General features: G+C 38.6%; 1 protein-coding gene across 1 annotated transcript in view; it reads left to right on the plus strand.

Annotated features, from left to right (window-relative positions):
• The window catches only part of sart3 (spliceosome associated factor 3, U4/U6 recycling protein), a 48,975-nt gene that overhangs the window by 22,856 nt on the left and 6,423 nt on the right, over positions 1-19,696 (plus strand). The window contains exons 8-15 of the mRNA XM_022666871.2: positions 6,647-6,785; positions 7,959-8,066; positions 9,390-9,467; positions 9,627-9,685; positions 10,401-10,510; positions 12,003-12,115; positions 13,287-13,363; positions 16,634-16,802. Of these exons, the coding sequence (XP_022522592.2) occupies positions 6,647-6,785; positions 7,959-8,066; positions 9,390-9,467; positions 9,627-9,685; positions 10,401-10,510; positions 12,003-12,115; positions 13,287-13,363; positions 16,634-16,802 (853 nt within the window). The remainder of the gene's footprint in view (positions 1-6,646; positions 6,786-7,958; positions 8,067-9,389; positions 9,468-9,626; positions 9,686-10,400; positions 10,511-12,002; positions 12,116-13,286; positions 13,364-16,633; positions 16,803-19,696) is intronic.

Genomic DNA, 19,696 nt, shown 5'->3' on the forward strand with positions numbered 1-19,696 from the left:
ACAGACAAAGGCGCAAGTGTGTGTGTGTGTGTGTGTGAATCACAAGGGAGGGGAGGATGAGACCAGGGTTTCTCTAGGGGTCTGCAGGCTCATTCTCAGAGGGAGACAGTAGTCTGTAGTGAGCACTTTAAATCGGGGATCTCAAACTCGCGGCCCGCAGAGCGATATTTTGTGGCCCGTGACTTGAAAGCAAATTTTTGTGTTAGTGCGGCGCTCCCGCAAGAAACTCATCCTTTCCCCCGTCCACCAGCACAGCGCATAGTAACGCAATAGTTACTTTTACTGGTAAATAGTTCTTTTTTAGTGGCATAACTATAACTAATTACTTTTTCAAAATAACGTGCCCAACACTGCTAAGCACTGCTGCTAACTGCTAGAGCTAAAGCTACAGCTATCTAAGCTTGCTATAAATATACAGAATACAGAAATCTGTGTACATTAACATCAAGCAACTGTTTGACTTTAATAGAATTTTTTTTTTTTTTTTTTTTTTTAAAGCAAATTATAATTTTGTTTACTTGGGTGCTTTTTCCAGGTTCCCCCTAAGAAGAGAAACATGGCGACTCCTTTGTTCTGTTGTGTTTTATTTATGAAAATAGACCAGAAAATAGACGTTCATTAATAATCTGCCTTATAATACGGTATGCTTTATTGTCCGTAAAATGCAGCATGTGTGTAACACGCCGTACAATCCACACAATTCAGAGCCGTATCCATCCTAACGAGTTTTGATGGTGAGTAATAGATTTAATCTAATGGCTTTGTTCAACTTTCACACTAAAGTAAAAGTGGATTCAATCCTCTTTTGGTTTGTGGGTGGTTTTAAATCAGAATCAGATTTGAACAGTCAAATTAGATTTGGTTGTTGTGCATCATTTGGGGCGTGGCGTTTGTTTGTGTCAGAGGCAGCAGTGTTCTCCGCTATTTCGTGTTAATGTTCTGCATGCCTGCTGCAGCTCACTTAATTTATTCATGTGCATTTTAATGAGATGGTAATGAGATGCGCAAGCAGCACAGCACAGCAGCTCCAATATATTTAAAAGGCCTTTAGGGGCTTTATCACAGCTGTGGAGAGAATGAAGATAGAGGGAGAGAATGAAGGAGAGAGAATAAAGAAGAGTGGGAGGAGTGGAAGAATTGAGAGAGAGAAAGAGAAAGTGTAAAGGGAATTAGGAGAGAGAGAATGGAGAAAGGTGATTGAGAATGGGAGAGTGGAAAAATAAAGAAAAGGAACAGAGAGAATAGTGGGGAGAACAGAGAAGGAATAGCAGAGATAGATGGAAGGAAGGATGAAAAGAAAATGAAGACAAGAAATGGAGAGAGACACAGAAGAGGGAGATGGCGGAGAAAGGAGGAATTTAGAGAGAGAGAGAATATAGAAACATTGTAAGATTTAAGAGTAAATTAAAAGCGAGAGGGAATAAGAGACTGAGGAAAAAAATGAGGGGATGGCTGGAAGGAGAATGAATAGAAGATAAATTGAATAGTAGGCTGGGAGGAGCTTAAACAGACTGAGATACAGAGGAAGAAATTAAAGAAGAGATTTGGAATATGAGAGAATGGAGAAGGGAAAACAATGATTAAAATGTAAACAGCTAAAGAAATGGAATAAGAAAATGTGGAGATAAAGAAAAGAGGAGAAGAAAATGTGAGGTTTTTAAGGAGAATGAACAACTGGAGTTAAACATTTAAGAGAGAGTGGACGGATAGGGAGAAAAGACTTGGAGGAAGAGAATGAAGAGAAGAATTAAAAAATAATATGGAAAATAGGAAGGAGAGAGAGACTGAAGAAGAAAATGTGAAGAAAGAAAAGAGAGATAAATGTGATTGCAGGAAGGATGATGAATAGCTGGATGTAAAAAAGAATGAATAAAAAGAGAATAAAGTGATTAAGATAAAGTGGAAGAGAGAAAATGCAAAACATTTTAAACAACAAAATTGAATAGGAAAAAGAGTGAATGAAGAAATAGAAGGGAGAAATAGAAAAGATTGGACCTGATGTGGGGGGAAAAAAGGCGAACAACTGGTGGTGAAATAAGAGAAAGAATGGGGAGAGAGTTAACAAATGAAAGAAAAAGAGTTATGAAAGTGACTGGGAAGGAAAGGATGGATAACGGTATAGATAGATTTGAGAGTACAGTACAGATGAAGAGAGGGACTGAGAGACGGAATTAAATTGAGTGAATAGAGTGAGAGATTATAGGGAAAGAGTGAAGGGAGGATAAACAGAATACAAGCAAAAATGGAATGAAAGAGAGAATGAAGAAATGTGCAAAGGGAAGAAGAAAAGGAATAGAGGAAAGTGCTGATGGGAAGGAGGCCTAACAGATGGAGGTGAAAGAGTCAGAAAAGGAGAATAGGGAAAGAAAGAGACTAAAAAGGAAAGGGTGATGGCAGGAAGGAGGGTGAACAGCTGGTGGTGAAAGTGAGGAAGAATGAAGGGATGATTTAAGATAAAAGAATTAAGAAAATGGTGGGGGGAAGATTGGAATAAAAAAACAGATAGAGAGGAAATGTAATGGATAGAGAGATGGAGTTGAAATAAGAAAGGGGAGAACGGGAGAGAATGAAACAGAAGGAATAGAGGAAGAGAAGTAGACTTAAGTGAAGAAATTAAGTGAGAAATGAAGAGAAGTGATTAGAAGATAATAGAGAGAGGGAATGAAGGGGAAGATAAAAACAGAATAAAAGCAGAGGGAGATAATATATAAGAAATGTGGAAAGAGAGAGAAAGTGAAAGAAGGAGAGATTATTTGGGTTAAAATGGCTGAATCTGAGAGATAGGACTGATTCAGGCTTTGGGTTGATTCACAGAGCCCCTCCCCCGAGTGGAGCATTAAGAGCGAATAGGGGGTCATTAAATCCAGCGTTTCCTGCTTGTTCTCTGAAAGGTGATTAAATTGATGGCAGTTCCGCTTAAGCAAATTATCCGCTCTTTTTACCTTTAATCGCATTATTGCTTCTGCGTAATGGCCTGAGCCGCTACTCGCTCGCTGTTTTATTAAGTGTGGTGTCGGATGATGAACGCCCACATGCAGAGGCTGGTGCTGCTCCGGCATGGAGTATTATAGCACCTCCCAAAATCACGTCTCAGTAAATGATGAAGCTGTAAGTGTTCATCAGCCTGATCTTCTGCACATATGTTATAAGGGTGATTTTGAGTCATTACTTTAGTAAAAGTCCTGTAAAATCTCAGCTTAAACTTTTAAGTTAAAAACAAAAAAACTTCAGTTCAAAATTTTTTTTTTCATATTTATAAGAAGCACCGTATTGTAAGTAATTGTAAGTAAAGTCAATTACTACAAGTGATAGATGTTAATCTACACAGATTTCTCTCCTGAAAACTGTTTATTTGGGTAAAGCTCTTCAGTTTTTTACAGTTATTTACAGTAAGCTTAGATTTCCAATATTTGTAGCGCGGTTAGCAGCAGCGCTAGCCATGGTTAGCAGTGCTTAGCGCTAGTAAATGCTGTCCGACAGCGCTATACCGAGGAACCCTGAGTGTTCCGGTAACCCAGGGCGCTATCAGCTAGCAGTTGATCCCACATAGCATGTTTTAACACGGTAAACATGCAGACTACAGTCTGATATGTGTGGTTTGCGACTAATGCTAATACTGCTCCAGCCTCAGTGATTGACTTCATTGAAAGTCATGTATAACCCTATACTTCTGCAGAGTGATTTTACTGCTCCTTACAACCTGATTGGTAGAATTCATACACAAGTTACACCAGATTATAAAACTTTGAAGGATTAAAGGAATACGGTAAATTATTAATTAATTTAAGAGTGCTCTTAACTATCCTTTAGGATCAACAAAAAAATACATACATTCTGTCAATATGTTTAACGTTGATCAAATTCATGTAGTTGGCACAACACTATGGAGGGGGTTTAAAAGACAATTTTAAAAGCAAACACTACTGTAGAAAAATGTAAATGCAATCCACAAGATGCATTGCTTTTGCGTGCCAAAATGAAATTTAAAACCACTACTGCATTACATTACACTGCACTTCTCTTTGTTGAAAAACAATAAACAAGAGTTTACATTTACAAAATCAAATGCTGAATTCGTGTAAAAATTGCACTCAAACCTCAAAGCACAGGATTGCATTTTGTCTAGGAGCATCGCAGTATTCGTGCCAAAATGAAATGTTATCACAGTCCAATCACAACCCACTACTGAACTCAGGGTGGGACTGACAAATTGGTCAGCGTAAAACTCAGTAAGAGTCTAAAGCGCTAGCACTATGAGCAGGAGGTCGCAGGTTCGAACCCCCGTTTATGCAGCTTTGCCATCAAGCTGCCGGCGCTCAGAGTGAGCACAATTGGCCCTGCTCCCTCCGGGTGGGTAGATGGCGCTCTCTCCCCACATCACTCCTAGGGTGATGTCTGCAGCACAGGGCGTCTGTGAGCTGATGTATCAGACTCAAGCCGCTGCACTTTCCTCCAAGCGCGCTGTGAGGCTGCTCGGCAATACTGCATCAGCAGCAGCTCAAAAAGAATCGGTGGCTGACTTCACATGTATCAGAGGAAGCATGTGTTACTCTTCACCCTCCTGGTGTGTTGGGGCATCACTAGTGATAGGGGGAGTCCTAGTGAGTGGGTTGAGTAATTGGCCGTGTAAATTGGGCAGAAAATGAAAAAAAAAAAAAAAAAAAAAAGTGTCACAATTAAAAAATTAACCAAACACACCCACACCACTCCACGTGGATCTGGGCTCGGATAGCTTCCACACCCAGCGCTGTCTTTATCATCAAACCCCAGACAACCGAGTGGAGATCAGTACTCTTGACTGATCTTTCCTGGGTTCAAAAGTAGCGTTTACGCTGGACTAAACGTACCGAAGCCCTGGAGAAAGCAAACCCAGGCATGGAAAAATTACTAGTGTGAAAACGCCACAAAAGTGAGGATCAAATCTGTGTTAAAATCTACTCAACTCTAAAAAGCACACAGTCATCTGTAACTGTTCCAGAATTAATAGTATTAAAGGGTTTATTTCCTCTTATATCCTGTCGCAAAATTACTTTTTCTCTGGTTTAAAGTAAAACTAAGTAAGTACTAGGGGTGTCACGATTCTCTAAATCCTCGATTCGATTTCATTTTCGATTTGAGGGTCACGATTCGATTCGATTCTCGATTTTCTTGTTTTTTTTTCTTGTTATTATTTTATGCCTCATAAAATTTAAATAATATATTTATTATTATTATTATTATTATTATAAATATTATAAATATTATTATTATTATTTATTAAGATATATATGGTAATGCCATCTAGTGACTTTTTTTGGTAGCAACAGTGTGCACTATTAAAACAAGCAGTTTATCAGAGCTGTGTGTGGATGGCTGGTGAAACTGCTCATTACATGAAGCTGCAGTTCTTCATCCAACCACTAGCAGCAGCAGCACAAGCTCCGCTCTCTTCACTCAGTCACTACTTCAGTACAGCCCAGCCACGGGCTACAGAGCTCAGCCAGTCCGTTTTTACTGTTTCTGTAAACAAATAAAGGTTTTAACCCCACTAACCGGATAATACAGCTCACTACAGTTCATCTTTCAGCCCAAGCAGCTAACAGCAGCAGTTTAGAGCAGCGTCACGGAGGAACTGCTCGGATTACATTATAAACAGGTCAGTTAGCGCGCTGCTAACCTCAGGATGTTTATAACTACGGAGTTTAGTGGACACACCACGGCCGCCAGGTAAGTCTTTTAAAGGCTACTGAAGACTATTAAAGGCTATTAGAGTGTAACCCCTGGCTCCCAGGGGTTACAAGAGGTTATTGAAAGCATTATTGGGGGGCAGAAATCAGTACAGGCTGGTTAGATAAGTGATGTGGGTATTGTCTTATAAATATTTACACATAACTTATATCTCTCCTGAAAAGCTTTTATTTTAGTCAGAAACACGCTTGTGTTTACTTTATCTGAGAGAAAGATGTTTTTTTAATTCAATGGAAAGCAACAGGTGTAGTCAATTATAAGTTTAAGATTTTTAATCCACCTCACTGTGATCTATAGTCAGTGTTCTCAAGTCACACTGACACACGCATTTCAGCGAGTTCACACGCTCTCACCTGCGCGCACCCACCCCTCCGTTAGATACAGATACAAAACCTGCGCGCCCAACCCCCGCCCCCCCTCCCCCGTTGGACAGATAAAAACAGTGATCACACTCCCGCGACTGCGCTCATGCAGTGGCTATCTCTATTTAAATGAATAGGATGCGCTGTGTTGGTGCCGCGCCATTTGCGTAGCGCGCTGCGCTATTTGCGTAGCGCGCGCGGGAGGGATCGTCGATCCTCTTTTTGACTTCGATACTCGAGATCGTGACCTCATTTCGATTCGATTTCGATAAAATATCGAGATCGTGACACCCCTAGTAAGTACTCAGTGAGTTCAGTAGTGGGTTCTGATCGGACAGTGAATACATTTCATTTTGGCATGAATTTTGCGCTGCTCCTAGATCAAATGCAATTGTGTGCATTGTGATTTGTTGCTTTTGAAGATTCGCAGCGCCGCACAGTGTAATACTATGTTGTTGAGCGTTTTAATTAGGTTTGTGTGCAATTCTGACACTCCAGTTATCTGCAGTATTGAACAATGGAATGATCACTTTTCTTAACAACCCTTTTTTCCTCAGGATCGTCAGTTGAAGATCAAAGACCTAGTGTTGTCCTGTCACGAGCGGGGAGTCCGAAACTGCCCCTGGACCATGGGCTTGTGGAAAAGCTACCTGTTAGCTCTGGAGAGACATGGAGCAGAGCATCATATAGTATCAGGTACAGACTGAAAAAAAGAGTACAGGAGCATGCAGAAGTCTGTGCACTCCTGGACAAATGATTCTGTTACTGTGAATAGTTACGTGTGTAGAAGAAGATAAACTGATCTCTAGTCCATTTATTTCCTCAGTAATGTAGTTAAGAAATGGCTGCTTAGAGGAAAATTTAAACATCTGAAAAACTTTCAAGAACTTCTCATACAGTTGACAGAAAAGCAAATCACTGTTCTACTGTGCAGCAATACCTGTAGAATTAAAAGATGAGCTTTTCCTAAATCTTCTAAGCAGTATCTTATAAAGTAACTTTTTTTTTTTAAAGGATTCGTCATCTTTAACTATATTTCTTTTGGAAATCGGTTTATTATTTATTTGATTAGAAATTCACATCAACAGAAAATTTGAGCAGTGTTGTCTAAGCGTCTGCATAAAACTGTATAAACAGTAATCAATGGTCTTTTTTACTATCCAGAAATACATTTGTTGTGATTTTTTTTTTTTTGTTTTGTTGAATTGAACTGATTCTGAACTAGTTCCCCTTTAGGGCAGCACAATATGATCAATAATTCATATCCCGATATCTAGGTCACTTTATATCCCAATGACAATATAATTATATAGCACATTTTTTATAAATTCAGTGATTTTTGCTATGGACAATTCACAAAATAATCACTTATTTCTTAATTTAATATTGAATTAAGAACATTCAAAAGGTAAAAGTATGTTTTCATATTTTAATATATTTCTCCTTTAATTCAGCAAATTGTGCAGAGCAGGATCAGAATTGAGTTGGCTTGAGCTAAACTATAATACTTAAACTCACTCTCCATACTCCACTCATGTTTACATCACCTGCAAAACCTTGTATCAGCCTAGCCTTCACCTACCCAGCATCCGAACGAGAGATACAGAAGCAGGTGACTCTTAGAGCAGAGAGATGTATCTCCTCTACTCTCTGCTCTGACACACAAACATACTACACACATACACATACTATACACATACTAAAACTAGATTATCATATCGCTCAGCCCTAATTCCTCTTTGATGAAAAAATGTTGGATCTAATCAATGTATTTTTTCCTGAAAACAAACTTCTTTTAAATGAATTATTATATACATGTACACTGTAAAATATCTCCTCTACTCAGTGTAATAATGTCTTTTTCCACAGATGTGTTTGAAAAGGCTCTGAATGCTGGCTTCATACAGGCCACGGATTATGTGGAGATCTGGCAGTCACACCTGGACTACCTGAGGAGACGTGTCGATTTTAGCAAAGGTGAGAACATAAATTCACAGTACTGATTAATATTTACAGTGGTGTATCTATATTACTGCATATATTTAATGTTGATGTTAATATTATTTGTAATTAATTATTGTTTGACTGAAAATCTTGAGTCAAATTTATACAAAGATTTTTTTTTATGTTATAAGTGTATACTAATTTATAACAGAAAACCATGCACACCATTGTTGTTCAATGTTTTCCTAATGATGGACTCTTATAACATTTTAGACAATGTGAGAGGGGCCTTTAGTTGCTTAGATGTTACCCTGGGGTTCTTCGAGACCTCGTCGACTATTACACACCCTACTTTTTGTGTGATCTTTGTTGGTTGACCACTCCTGGGGAGGGTTACAATGGTCTTGAATTTTTGAGGCTTCTTTAGAGTAACCGTTTTAGTAACCTTTTATTATTAGCCTGATGAGCATCAGCTGCTCTTTTTCTGATATTCTCAGATATTTTCTTTGATTGTGCCATGATACACTTTCACAAACGTGTTGTAAAAAGCAGACTTTGATCAATCCATGTTCTTTAAATTCTCGAGCCATTTTGCAAATCTGACTCGATCATGCAGATTTCTCCTGTACAACATGGTGCTTGTGCAGTATTTTGTCATCTCAGGACTTGACTACACCAACTCTCTACTGGCTTTTTATTGTGAGCCACCAAACCAATACAATTAATTCAGAATCAGCGGCAGCATTCAATCTTCAGTCTTCAATCTTCCGAAGTTCAGTCATGTGACTCCTTTGCTGCGCTCCCTTCACTGGCTCCGCATCCGATTCAAAACCCTGACTCTGACCTACAAATCCAAAAACGGACCAGCTCCTTCATACTTGATGGCGATGATGGTCAAAGCCAGATCTGCACCAAGAGCTCTTAGAGCTTCCAGTACGGCTCGGCTCAAACCTCCATCCCTCAAAACCCACAGAAAACAAACATCCAGACTCTTCTCTGTGCTGCAGGACCAGGGTGGTGGAATGAACTTCCACTGGTTGTCAGAACAGCAGAGTCACTCATGGTCTTCAAACGTCGACTGAAGACACATCTTTTCAAAGAGTTTCTAAACGTTTCTAGCGTCTGCTAAATACCTTAAATGTAAATGAAACTGGCTCCGCCCACTCTCACCTGATTGTCACCCCATTGATTGAAAACACCTGATAACACTCTAACTTCACCTTCAAACCAATGGCTAATCCTAGAGGTTCATATATTTTTGTCACTCATGAATATGTAATATTGGATCTCAAGCCTGTATAAACTTTTTTTGTACTATTCAGTGATTGATTATTGACGATTGATGATTTGTTGCAGAGGGGAGCAGAGAGCTGGAGGAGCTGCGATCGGCTTTCTCGCGCTGTCTGGACTACCTGAAACAGGACGTGGAGGAGAGTGAGTGATGCTTTAAGCACTGTGATTTCTCTGCTCTTTATTAGCTACAGATAATGCATGCTTTGGAAGACAACATCACTGATAAACAATAGGGCTGTCAGTTTTCTGCCTCTGTTATATAATAGCTGTAACGTGTGTGACTTGGTTGTTTTGTTGCAGGGTTTAGTGAGAGTGGTGATTTGTCCTGTACGATAATGCAGGTCTGGGCCAGAATAGAGGTAAGCATTAAGATAATCACACGCAGTCTTTTCTGTTCATTCTTTGCCAGTTCTATGCAGGTTACAGGTTAAACAAATAGTTTATCTAGAACTGCTAACATTGTTCTCAATGACTGAAAGCCAGCAAAAGCTAAGTACTAGGTAATTGCTAATTCATTTTCAGGAACTGCTATTGATTGTGAATGAAATTCATTATTTTTTAGGAATAGGGGGAAGACCTTCCAGCTTCCAAAGTTTTGTAGATCGTTTTAGATCATAAAAGCTGTAGTTTTATGACCTGTGGAATGTGAGTCACACCTATATGTTTGATCCAGACAGTGTAAGTTTTTAGTTTGGGTCTAGACCAAAGAATCAAGGGGGGCATAAACCAAATTCCAGACCAAAGAATCATATTTTGGTTTAACCAGAAGGCTTAAACAAACCAGAGGAAAAAAAGGGGGTCAGACAAGGTTTTTTAGCAAACACAAAAACCTTGGTGCACACCCTGGTTCACATTTTCATGTGTAAAACATCCTTAAATTCATGGACTTGCAAACAGTCATTGGAAGAACCATTTAAAAATATTAATTTCTGATGGGTGACATGGTCAGACGCATTACCAGACCCAATCAAAATGTCAAAATTCAAGGCAGACTGTATTTCCAATGTTTATTTCAGCTGAGCTGTTCTCAACTTCTCAACTAATGTGTTGCTCCCTTTCCCCTTTTTTCCTCAGGCCTTGCACTGTAAGAATATGCAGAAGGCGAGAGAGTTGTGGGATAGCATCATGACCAAGGGGAACGCTAAATATGCCAACATGTGGTTGGAGTACTACAACCTGGAGAGGTTGGTGGAATTATTTATTAAACAGCATTTTAATTCTGTTCAATTTTAATTAGATTCATGTCTGATTAGTACAAAGTTAAAGATACATGTGGAAAATAAATAATTTTGACTGGTATTGTGCCGTATTATTTCTTTATCATACTAATATTCATTACATTACATTTGGCAGACGCTTTTGTTCAAAGCGACTTACAATAGTGAAGTACAAAAGTAATAGAAGTTTGAGGTAAAACATCTTTAGATAGAGCCTAAAGGAGATCAAAGGGAAATAATGGGATAGAAGAGTGAAGGAGGGGAAGAAAGAAATGAGGTTAGAAGTAGTTAGTGTGTTAGAGGTGTTAGGAGAGTAGGTGCTCTTTGAAGAGCTCTGTCTTCAGGTGTTTATTAAAGATAGTGAGAGATTCTCCTGATCTGGTAGTAGAAGGTAATTAGTTAGAGGTGTTAGGAGAGTAAGTGCTCTTTGAAGAGCTCTGTCTTCAGGAGTTTATTAAAGATAGTGAGAGATTCTCCTGATCTGGTAGTAGAAGGTAGTTAGTTAGAGGTGTTAGGAGAGTAAGTGCTCTTTGAAGAGCTCAGTCTTCAGGAGTTTATTAAAGATAGTGAGAGATTCTCCTGATCTGGTAGTAGAAGGTAGTTAGTTAGAGGTGTTAGGAGAGTAAGTGCTCTTTGAAGAGCTCAGTCTTCAGGAGTTTATTAAAGATAGTGAGAGATTCTCCTGATCTGGTAGTAGAAGGTAGTTAGTTAGAGGTGTTAGGAGAGTAAGTGCTCTTTGAAGAGCTCTGTCTTCAGGAGTTTATTAAAGATAGTGAGAGATTCTCCTGATCTGGTAGTAGAAGGTAGTTAGTTAGAGGTGTTAGGAGAGTAAGTGCTCTTTGAAGAGCTCTGTCTTCAGGAGTTTATTAAAGATAGCGAGAGATTCTCCTGATCTGGTAGTGGAAGGTAGTTTGTTCCACCATTGGGGAACTCTGTATGAGAACAGTCTGGATTGCTTTGTGTGAATGTTTGTTTGGTAAAGCGAGGCGACGTTCATTGGAGGAGCACAGCGGACGAGAGGTAGTCTTCAGGAGTGAGTGCAGGTAGGAAGGAGCTGTTCTGTCATCATATTCAGGATGGATTGGAAATCATAATAGGCCTTTGATTGTGAAGCGCTAAAGGGACCTTTTGAACAAAAGCACTATTGACATAAGAAACTTGTGATTGTTTTTACAATAAATTGCCTTCCAATCTTTGTGAAACATTGGTTAATCTTTAGGTTAATAAATACAACCACAAAAACACCCACAAACAGAGTTCCTCAAGATACAGGTTCAGAGGGGGGGCTTTCTTAGTCTTCAGACTGTAAAACCTCTACTGAGTGCTGCAGTGATGCTGTAGGAAGTGAATATGCATGTTTGTAATGGACAGATGTTTCAGATGTGTGCTTAATGTTTTAGTCTCAGTTATGCATACTGTGTTTTTTTTTTTTTTTTTTTTTTTTTTTGCTGAAACTCAGGTCGTATGGAGATGCTGCTCACTGTAGGAAAGCTCTTCACCGGGCGGTTCAGTGTACCACTGATTACCCCGAGCATGTGTGTGAAGTTCTCCTCACCTTTGAGAGGGTGGAAGGTAAGTGCTGCTTCAAGTACAGTAAAACATGGACCCGGGGCTGTGCGATATCGCCATATATTTCATTTGATAGTAGAAAATCACCTATTGTAAAGTTATCTTTAATCATCTATATGGTTGCAAAATACAACAGCTACAATACTCTACAGTCGGTGTTTGTTAGTTCTGTACAGTTTGAACTTCTATATTAACCATGGAGAGTTAAATTACTGCTGAGAGCTGCTGTGAGGTGAGGCTTCACTCCTTCATTAACATTTATAACATTAGTTAAACTAACATTAGCTGGATAAGTAGATACTGTACTCTGCCCACTGCATTAAAATTAAGTTAAAGGTTGAAATAACCACAGACTTTATTTTCTTAGACAAACATTTTAGGGAGGTGGAAAAAAATGCCAGTATCCTAAAATCTCCTGAAAATAACATTCAGCCTGTGTGAATGTTTCCTATAATATAATTTGCAATTTTTCGTTTAATATTAGTCATCAAACTTTCAAAATACTGCAAAATTGGTCTTGGGGCCTAAATGGTTTGGGTAATTGGCCTTCCACATTGGGTACTTTTTTCTTTTTTCATTCCAGATATTGATGTTAAAAACAAATGTGTTTGAACACACATCGTCTTTTTATCATGTTCAGTAAGGCAGTTTAGCAAAGATTGTTTGAATATTAAAGGTCTGAAAAATAAGCTAAGTGAAGATTATTAAGACTTTCGGTGATTTTTACTTTTTTATCTAATTTTTTATTTTATTTGTTATTTGCATAATTATTTTTTCATGTTTTTTTTTTTTTTTTTCAAATTCTTTATAAAAAATTAAGTTCCTTAATTTTTTTCTTTCTACATTTATTCATGCTTTTTGATCTAAGTAAATCTTCGTGGGTTTTTTTTGTTTGTTTTTTTTGTGCAAGCTATATGTAAATTGTCTTGTTTTTTTGTTCTTTGTCCCCCATTCTTTAAATTTTAAACTTTTTTTAATCCTTTTGCTAATTGTTTTTTCTGTAATTTGTTTAATTTGATATTTGATTTTTTTTTTCTTTTTCTGTCATTTAAATATTTTTTTTTATATTTCCCTTTTCACTTTGTTTTCTGTATTTAGCACTATGTTTTCTGTATTCTTTCTTTGTCTTTTTCATCGTTGGTATTTCTGGCTGACTGTTTATTCCCCCTGGCAGGTTCTCTGGAGGACTGGGACGCTGCTGTGCAGAAAACTGAGTCCAGGCTGAATCGAGTGAACGAGCAGAGAGTGAAGGTAAGATTCCATCATTTACTGCAGCCTTTCAGCCTCCGCCCAGTTTAACCCTGCAGCAGCTCTCACCATCAGGAGAGAAGAAGCTCTATTTATAAAATTAGTTCTCTGTCAGAACAGAGAAGCAGCCACTTTAGACCCAGTTCTGAACTCCAGGCCTGCTGGAGTCAGACTGTATCGAGCTGCTCTATTAAGCTAATTGAAATAAGAGGAGCTGACCGGAGTAGCACTATATGAGCCGCCCTGCAGACGAGCCAGATCTTTCTCCATCTACTCTCCTGGGTGAAGCAGGTGCGTAGCTACATACATGTTACTGATCTGCAGTAGATAATTAAGAGAAGAAACGAGCGTGGGACACTGAGGATGGTCTTTCAGTGAAAAGTTAGTGATAACGAGGTGCTGCCGTGTTATTGGAGAGGCTCTGGTTTGGATGTATGATGTTTCTGTACTTGAGATTCAGAGAGTAGATCGTTTGGCTGAACATCAAACAAACATGACTCATCACTGAATCAGATGCAGCCAAAATCATCTGATACCCAACATGTGTTTCCTTAACAAACCCTAGATTTAGGGCATCTTCTAACATGAAAGTATGTACACGGTTGATGTTTGTTACATTGTGTACATTTAGTTTGGTTAGCCCGGGTTTCTCACTGCAGTTTAATGACTGAGTGCACTAAAGAACTCTGCAATGCTCTATCATCATCATCATAATCATCACCACTTATGGAATAAACTTCAAATTCGCTGATATGCAGAAGGTTGTCAGTTCAGAGAGTTGCGTCTCCGGGTGTTCTGCCCAATTCTGCCTGCCTATCACAATCCAACTCCCCTTTAATGTAAACCTGTCCTGCACCAGAATGAGAGTAACAGTACGGTTTAATCAACAGTTACAGTAGATACAGTAATCATCAGCATAATCTGTTGTAGCCATACTGCTGTGATGACTCATTTATGCTGGATTTCTCCACAACACCTGTTATGTTGTTAAAGTCTGAAACATTCTGAATTGCCTATCGCATAGCAAACAATCAATCAGGACCATGATTCAGTTGATACAGGCCAAGACCACCTCTTCTGGATCTGATCAGATTTTGGTCCATTGTTCCAGACTGTGGTTTGTGGCACCTCGCCAAACAGAAAAGTCTGAAGTGCTGGATCTGTATTAGGGTGTTTTCACACCTGAAAGTCTGGACCGTGTTCCGAAGCGAGGTTCATGTGTTGCTACATTGTATATATTTGGTCCGTTTATTTTTGTTTTCACACTGCAGTTTAGGGAGCGCACCAAAGACCTTTGTGTGATACTCCTACATCCTTTCATCATCACTTACGTATCGATGCGTTTTTTCTTAACTTGACGCTGATTGGTTTTAGAAGGACATGCGTCTGACGTTGGCGTGTTGATGATAATTCAGCGGTTGGTTCATTCGGTGGAAAGCCTTTCCAGGATCAGGATAAAATGAATGAACAGATTAATTTAGTCTCCATAGTAGTGCTGCTGCTATTGTGGTTTTTATACCAGCTCCAGCAACTTCAGGCACAGAACTCTAGGTTAGTTCAAATTCACCAAACGAACGAGCTCGTCCTGAAGCAGCTGTATCCACGCCTCATTTTTCCTGCTTTCCGGTTATTTTCTTCTTCTGCTGCCGTTGTTGAGGAAACGCTGCTCAGCTTCCTGTAATTGGTCTGAAAGTTCGAACCATCCAGAAAAGCGCTTTCACACTGCAGGAGAACCGGATCATGGTTCAGAAGATCCGGGCCGAGACCACCTCTCTTGGTCGGACCAAAATCTGGTCCTTTGGTCCGGACCGTGGTTCGGGGCCCCTTTCACACCTGCTACTTTGGTTCGGACCAAACTGAAAAGTCTGAAAGCCCGAACTAAACGAGGCAGGTGTGAAAACACCCTAAGAGGATGGCTTAAGCCCTATTAGGAAGGATTTAGTTTCTCAGAGGGTCCTGGGGTAATTTTTCTCTTTTGTGGGGGTCCTCTGTGATTTTCTTTCCCTCAGGAACAACCACATCATCTGAGAAATTTACATGCTGAATTACCTACTGTTTTTCTCTGAACTCTGTGTTCCTCCAGTAATTTTAGTCCAGTCTGGACTCACATCTCTGAATGTCTTTCTGTAGAATCATTTGAGCACCTTTGCCATGCAAACTTCCCAGCATATCCAGGAATTTATCTCAAGCGCACCTGATTTAATCATGAATTGTTCCAGAAAACAAGTAGATTTGTTTTTTTTTTTACAACCACTGTATGCTGATCTTTCATAGCAAATACCTTTTAATTATTAAGAATGCCCTGACATCAAAATAAAACTGGAATTATAAATACTTATTTATTCTAACTAAAGAAAAAAAGAAAAGCAGAGTAGTCTCATTCATGCCAATAGGCTTTTCTCAGTAACCAAATATAATGGGAAATATTGAGGTCAGATAACATGCTTGTGGTCATGTCCATTTATTGTGTGATAAGTTGATAGCAATTATTGTAAAAAGCCTGGTTGCAGCTGATTAACTATTGTATATAAGGTACATAAAAAAGAATATAATTGTTACTGCTGGTTTGTGACACTAAATAAACATTATAAGAGGAATTCTGAGAGAGATTAAATGTAAGAGAAATGTAGGACAGCTGCAGGCCCATTTAAAAAAAAAAAAAAAAAAAATACAGTGACTCACTGATAAAAAAAAAATGGCCTCAACACAAAGAAACAGCACCATCATGTGGATATCACTTAGTTCAGTGTTGGTCTTATACATTTTTATGTGCTGCATCGACACTCGTTACAATTATAAAAATGTTAGAAAACATTACAAACCCGTCTTACTTATAAGAAGTCCTTACTGCTCCCATTCTGCCTTTCACTCAGAACTTTCCACTGCTTTCTGTATACCTACATAATGCAGTACTGTAATTTAGTACTATGTTTTACAATAAACTACTTGCAATACTTTAAGTATAAAAAATGTTAAATACTTTTGTACTTCTACTTAAGTGTGTAGCTTAAACAGGGTTCCCGCGGGCCCTTAAAAAGTCATAAAATGTCTTAAATCAAAATCATGATAATTAAGCTCTTAAATATCTTAAATTTACTGTAAACAAGGAAAGAAAATGCATAAAATGCATTTAAAGCCTTCTGTAGCTTGGCCATTATTTCATTAATATTAGTAGGAATAATATGTAAGCTTTTGTATGTATGTCTGTCTGTCTGTCTTTCTCCCTCTCTTTCTCTTTCTCCATGTCTGATCTGAGGCTGTGTTTGTGTGCAGGCTGCAGAGAAGGAGGCTCTGATTGCCCGTCAGGAGGAGGACCGAGTAGAGCAGCGGCGGAAAGCCAAGGCTGATAAAAAAGCCCAGAAAAAGAGTCAGAAAACCAACAGAACCGGAGACAAGAGGAAGGCAGAGGATGACGTAGAAGATGAGTGGGGAGAGGAAACAGGTAAGGGTGGAGGGACACAACATTTCAAGCTATAATTATATAGAGGGTGTATTATTCTTCGTATTACTTTTATTATATAGTAACCTAAATAAACAGTTTTCAGGAGAGAGATCTGTGTAGATTTCTCTTGAAGCAGAAAGCTTGTTCTTTTTTTTTTTCAAGTGCCAGGCAAACCTGGTACAGATTCCCCTAATTACATCTACGCCTGGTAATTTACACTGATAGTAAATAAACAGAAGACTGTTACTGATCAAAATAAACGCTTTTCAGGAGAGATATTAGTGTAAATATTTATAAGGCACTAGATTTTTTATATTTATATCAATATGGCAGGATTGTGTATCCCAACATCAGCCGCCTCACAGCCTGTTCTTCAGAGACAGCTATATTTACTGTTAATATATAACTAATAATATATTATTTTAATAAGAACAACAGTAATCTAGCGCTACAGCAGGAGCTTAGATTGGGCTAAAAACATACCTGTCAAGTCTCCCGTTTTGGCCGGGAAACTACCGTATTTTACTCCTCTTTCCCGCCGTCCTCCCGTATTAGTATTTTCCCGTAAATTTCCCGTATTATACTAAATAAAAAAAAATATAGGCCACAGGCGACAATGCACTGACCGCTGTGTGTCTCTTAACCAATCGTGGTGCCGGTTCAAGGAGAAAGTCCCGCCTTTCAGGAGAAAAAGCCAATCAGCTAGCTGGTTTTGTGGAGCGCAGTTTAGTGTGCGGGAAGCCCCGCCCCTCCCCTCGCTGTGAGTTCAGGCAGCTAGTCGGAGCAGCTGTCGTTAAAACTAATCTGGATATACGGAGATTTTTCTAAAAGAAAGGTAATGAACCATGTAAACTGTGATGAGATTGTTTCTGATAGCTGGTTAAAAAGACTCTTCTCTGAATCAAAACATAAATTAAACCCAGTTAGCTTAACTTTAGAATTAGCTAGATAGATATTCAGGGTTTGAGAAAAATCTACATACATATAATGCCCTGCCCTGATGTGCCTGATCAGCCAAAACCTATAATTTCCAAACTCTATTAGTTCAGGGCTAGTTTTAGGGTTTGTTAGAATTTGTTTAAATCTCAAGTATTGTGGTAATGTATTATAATGTAATGTAATGTATTATTTAGAAGGGGTAGAAGAGATGGTTGAGCTGGAGAGAGAGAGAAAATGTGGAGAGGGCTGAAATTAACTGAACTGATCAGGAGTGGACTGAACGATAGAAAGAAGTATTAATGAAAGATTATTAATTGTGTAGGCCCCTTAGGACTATTATTTACTTATGGAATATATCTGATCCATGTCCTTTTTGTAAATGTGTGCACCCTTCAATTTCAATTTTAAATCTATTAAATAAATAAAAAATATATAAAATATATATATATATATATATATATATATATATATATATATATATTATTTTTTTTCCCCCTCGTTTGGGCTGTTGGGGCGGCGGAAAAAATCCCTTATTTTTAAGTCCAAAACTTGACAGGTATGGCTAAAAATCCAGCCTGACTCTGGCCGCCCTTATAAAATGTCGTTACGAGCGCCTGATTTAAACTTCACATTTTTTACTAAGTTACAGCAATAAATAAAACAGTATAACACAGAAGAAGACTGTTTTCTTTTATGAATCTGTGACGGGGCTGCGTATTCTCAGCAGTGTGGACGTGAATCTGCTCGTTTATCTAACCTGCCTGTACTGATTTCTGCCCCAATAACCCTTTCAATAACCTCCAATAGCATTTAATAGTCTTCAGTAGTCTTTTAACAGTCTTACCTGGCGGCCGTGTCCGCTAAAGTCTGTAGTTGTTAAACATTCTGAGGTAATTCAGGGTGGAAACAAACGTAAACATCTGCATATCTAGTAACTACGTGACTTCTTCTGTTGCTGTGGGCATGTAAGCTAACTAACTCTGTTAATCATGTTGTTGTTAGCTGCTTTTGTTAGCTTGTAAGCTAACCCAGCTCCGTGACTGTTGTTGTTAGCTTTTGCTGTTAGCTTGTGAGCGAACTAACTCTGTAACTTACTGACTGGGCTGAAAGATGAACTGTAGAGAGCGGTATTATCCGGTTAGTGGGGTTAAAACCTTTTTTTTTTTTTTTTTTCCACTGTGAAGCACATTGGTCCTACACATATGAACTGCAGAAACTGTAAAAACGCTCCAGACTGACTGAGCTGAGCCTGTAGCCGTGGCTGGGCTTGTAGCAATGAGTGAGTGAAGACGGCCGGGCTCCTCTGCTGCTGCTGCAGCTCCGTCTAGTGGTTGGATAAGAAACTGCAGCTTCCTGTGAGCAAGCAGTTTCACTGGTCATCCACACACAGCTCTGATTAACAGCTTAACACTAAACTCCTGAATTGGATTGGCTAAATCAGAGGAATATCGACTGAAAATCGGTCGATACCGATGCACTGCCGATCGATCGTTCCATCTCTCCTTTTTTTTTTTTTTTTTATTTAAGAATTAGGTGTCCAAACTCCTGCCCGCAGGCCATTTGCCTCCCGTTTCTTTTTGTGGAGCGGCCCGCGAGGTATTTTAAAAATAAAATGAAAGTTGGCCCGCTATTAAGCAGGTTTTTATAATGTGAGATTCAACGTTTTTTTTTTTTTTGGCTACTTTTAAAAATTATCGCAGCCACCAAAAAACTAAAAAGTCACAAAATCACAATGTAACCAAAAATCACCAGAAGATGAAAAATGTTAAAAGAGGAAGAGCAAATACAGAAAAGAGTAAATAAGTTTTTTGGCTAATATTTTTGACTGGGATATAAAACTGTTATAAAAAGAACTAATAAAACACTAATGGTTACAAAATTATTCATGACTTTAAGATAAATAGCAATACTGATAATACATTCCTTATAAACAAAATACAAAATAAGTTATACAC

Source organism: Astyanax mexicanus, chromosome 22 (genome assembly GCF_023375975.1).
Source record: "Astyanax mexicanus isolate ESR-SI-001 chromosome 22, AstMex3_surface, whole genome shotgun sequence".
Taxonomy (NCBI): domain Eukaryota; kingdom Metazoa; phylum Chordata; class Actinopteri; order Characiformes; family Acestrorhamphidae; genus Astyanax; species Astyanax mexicanus.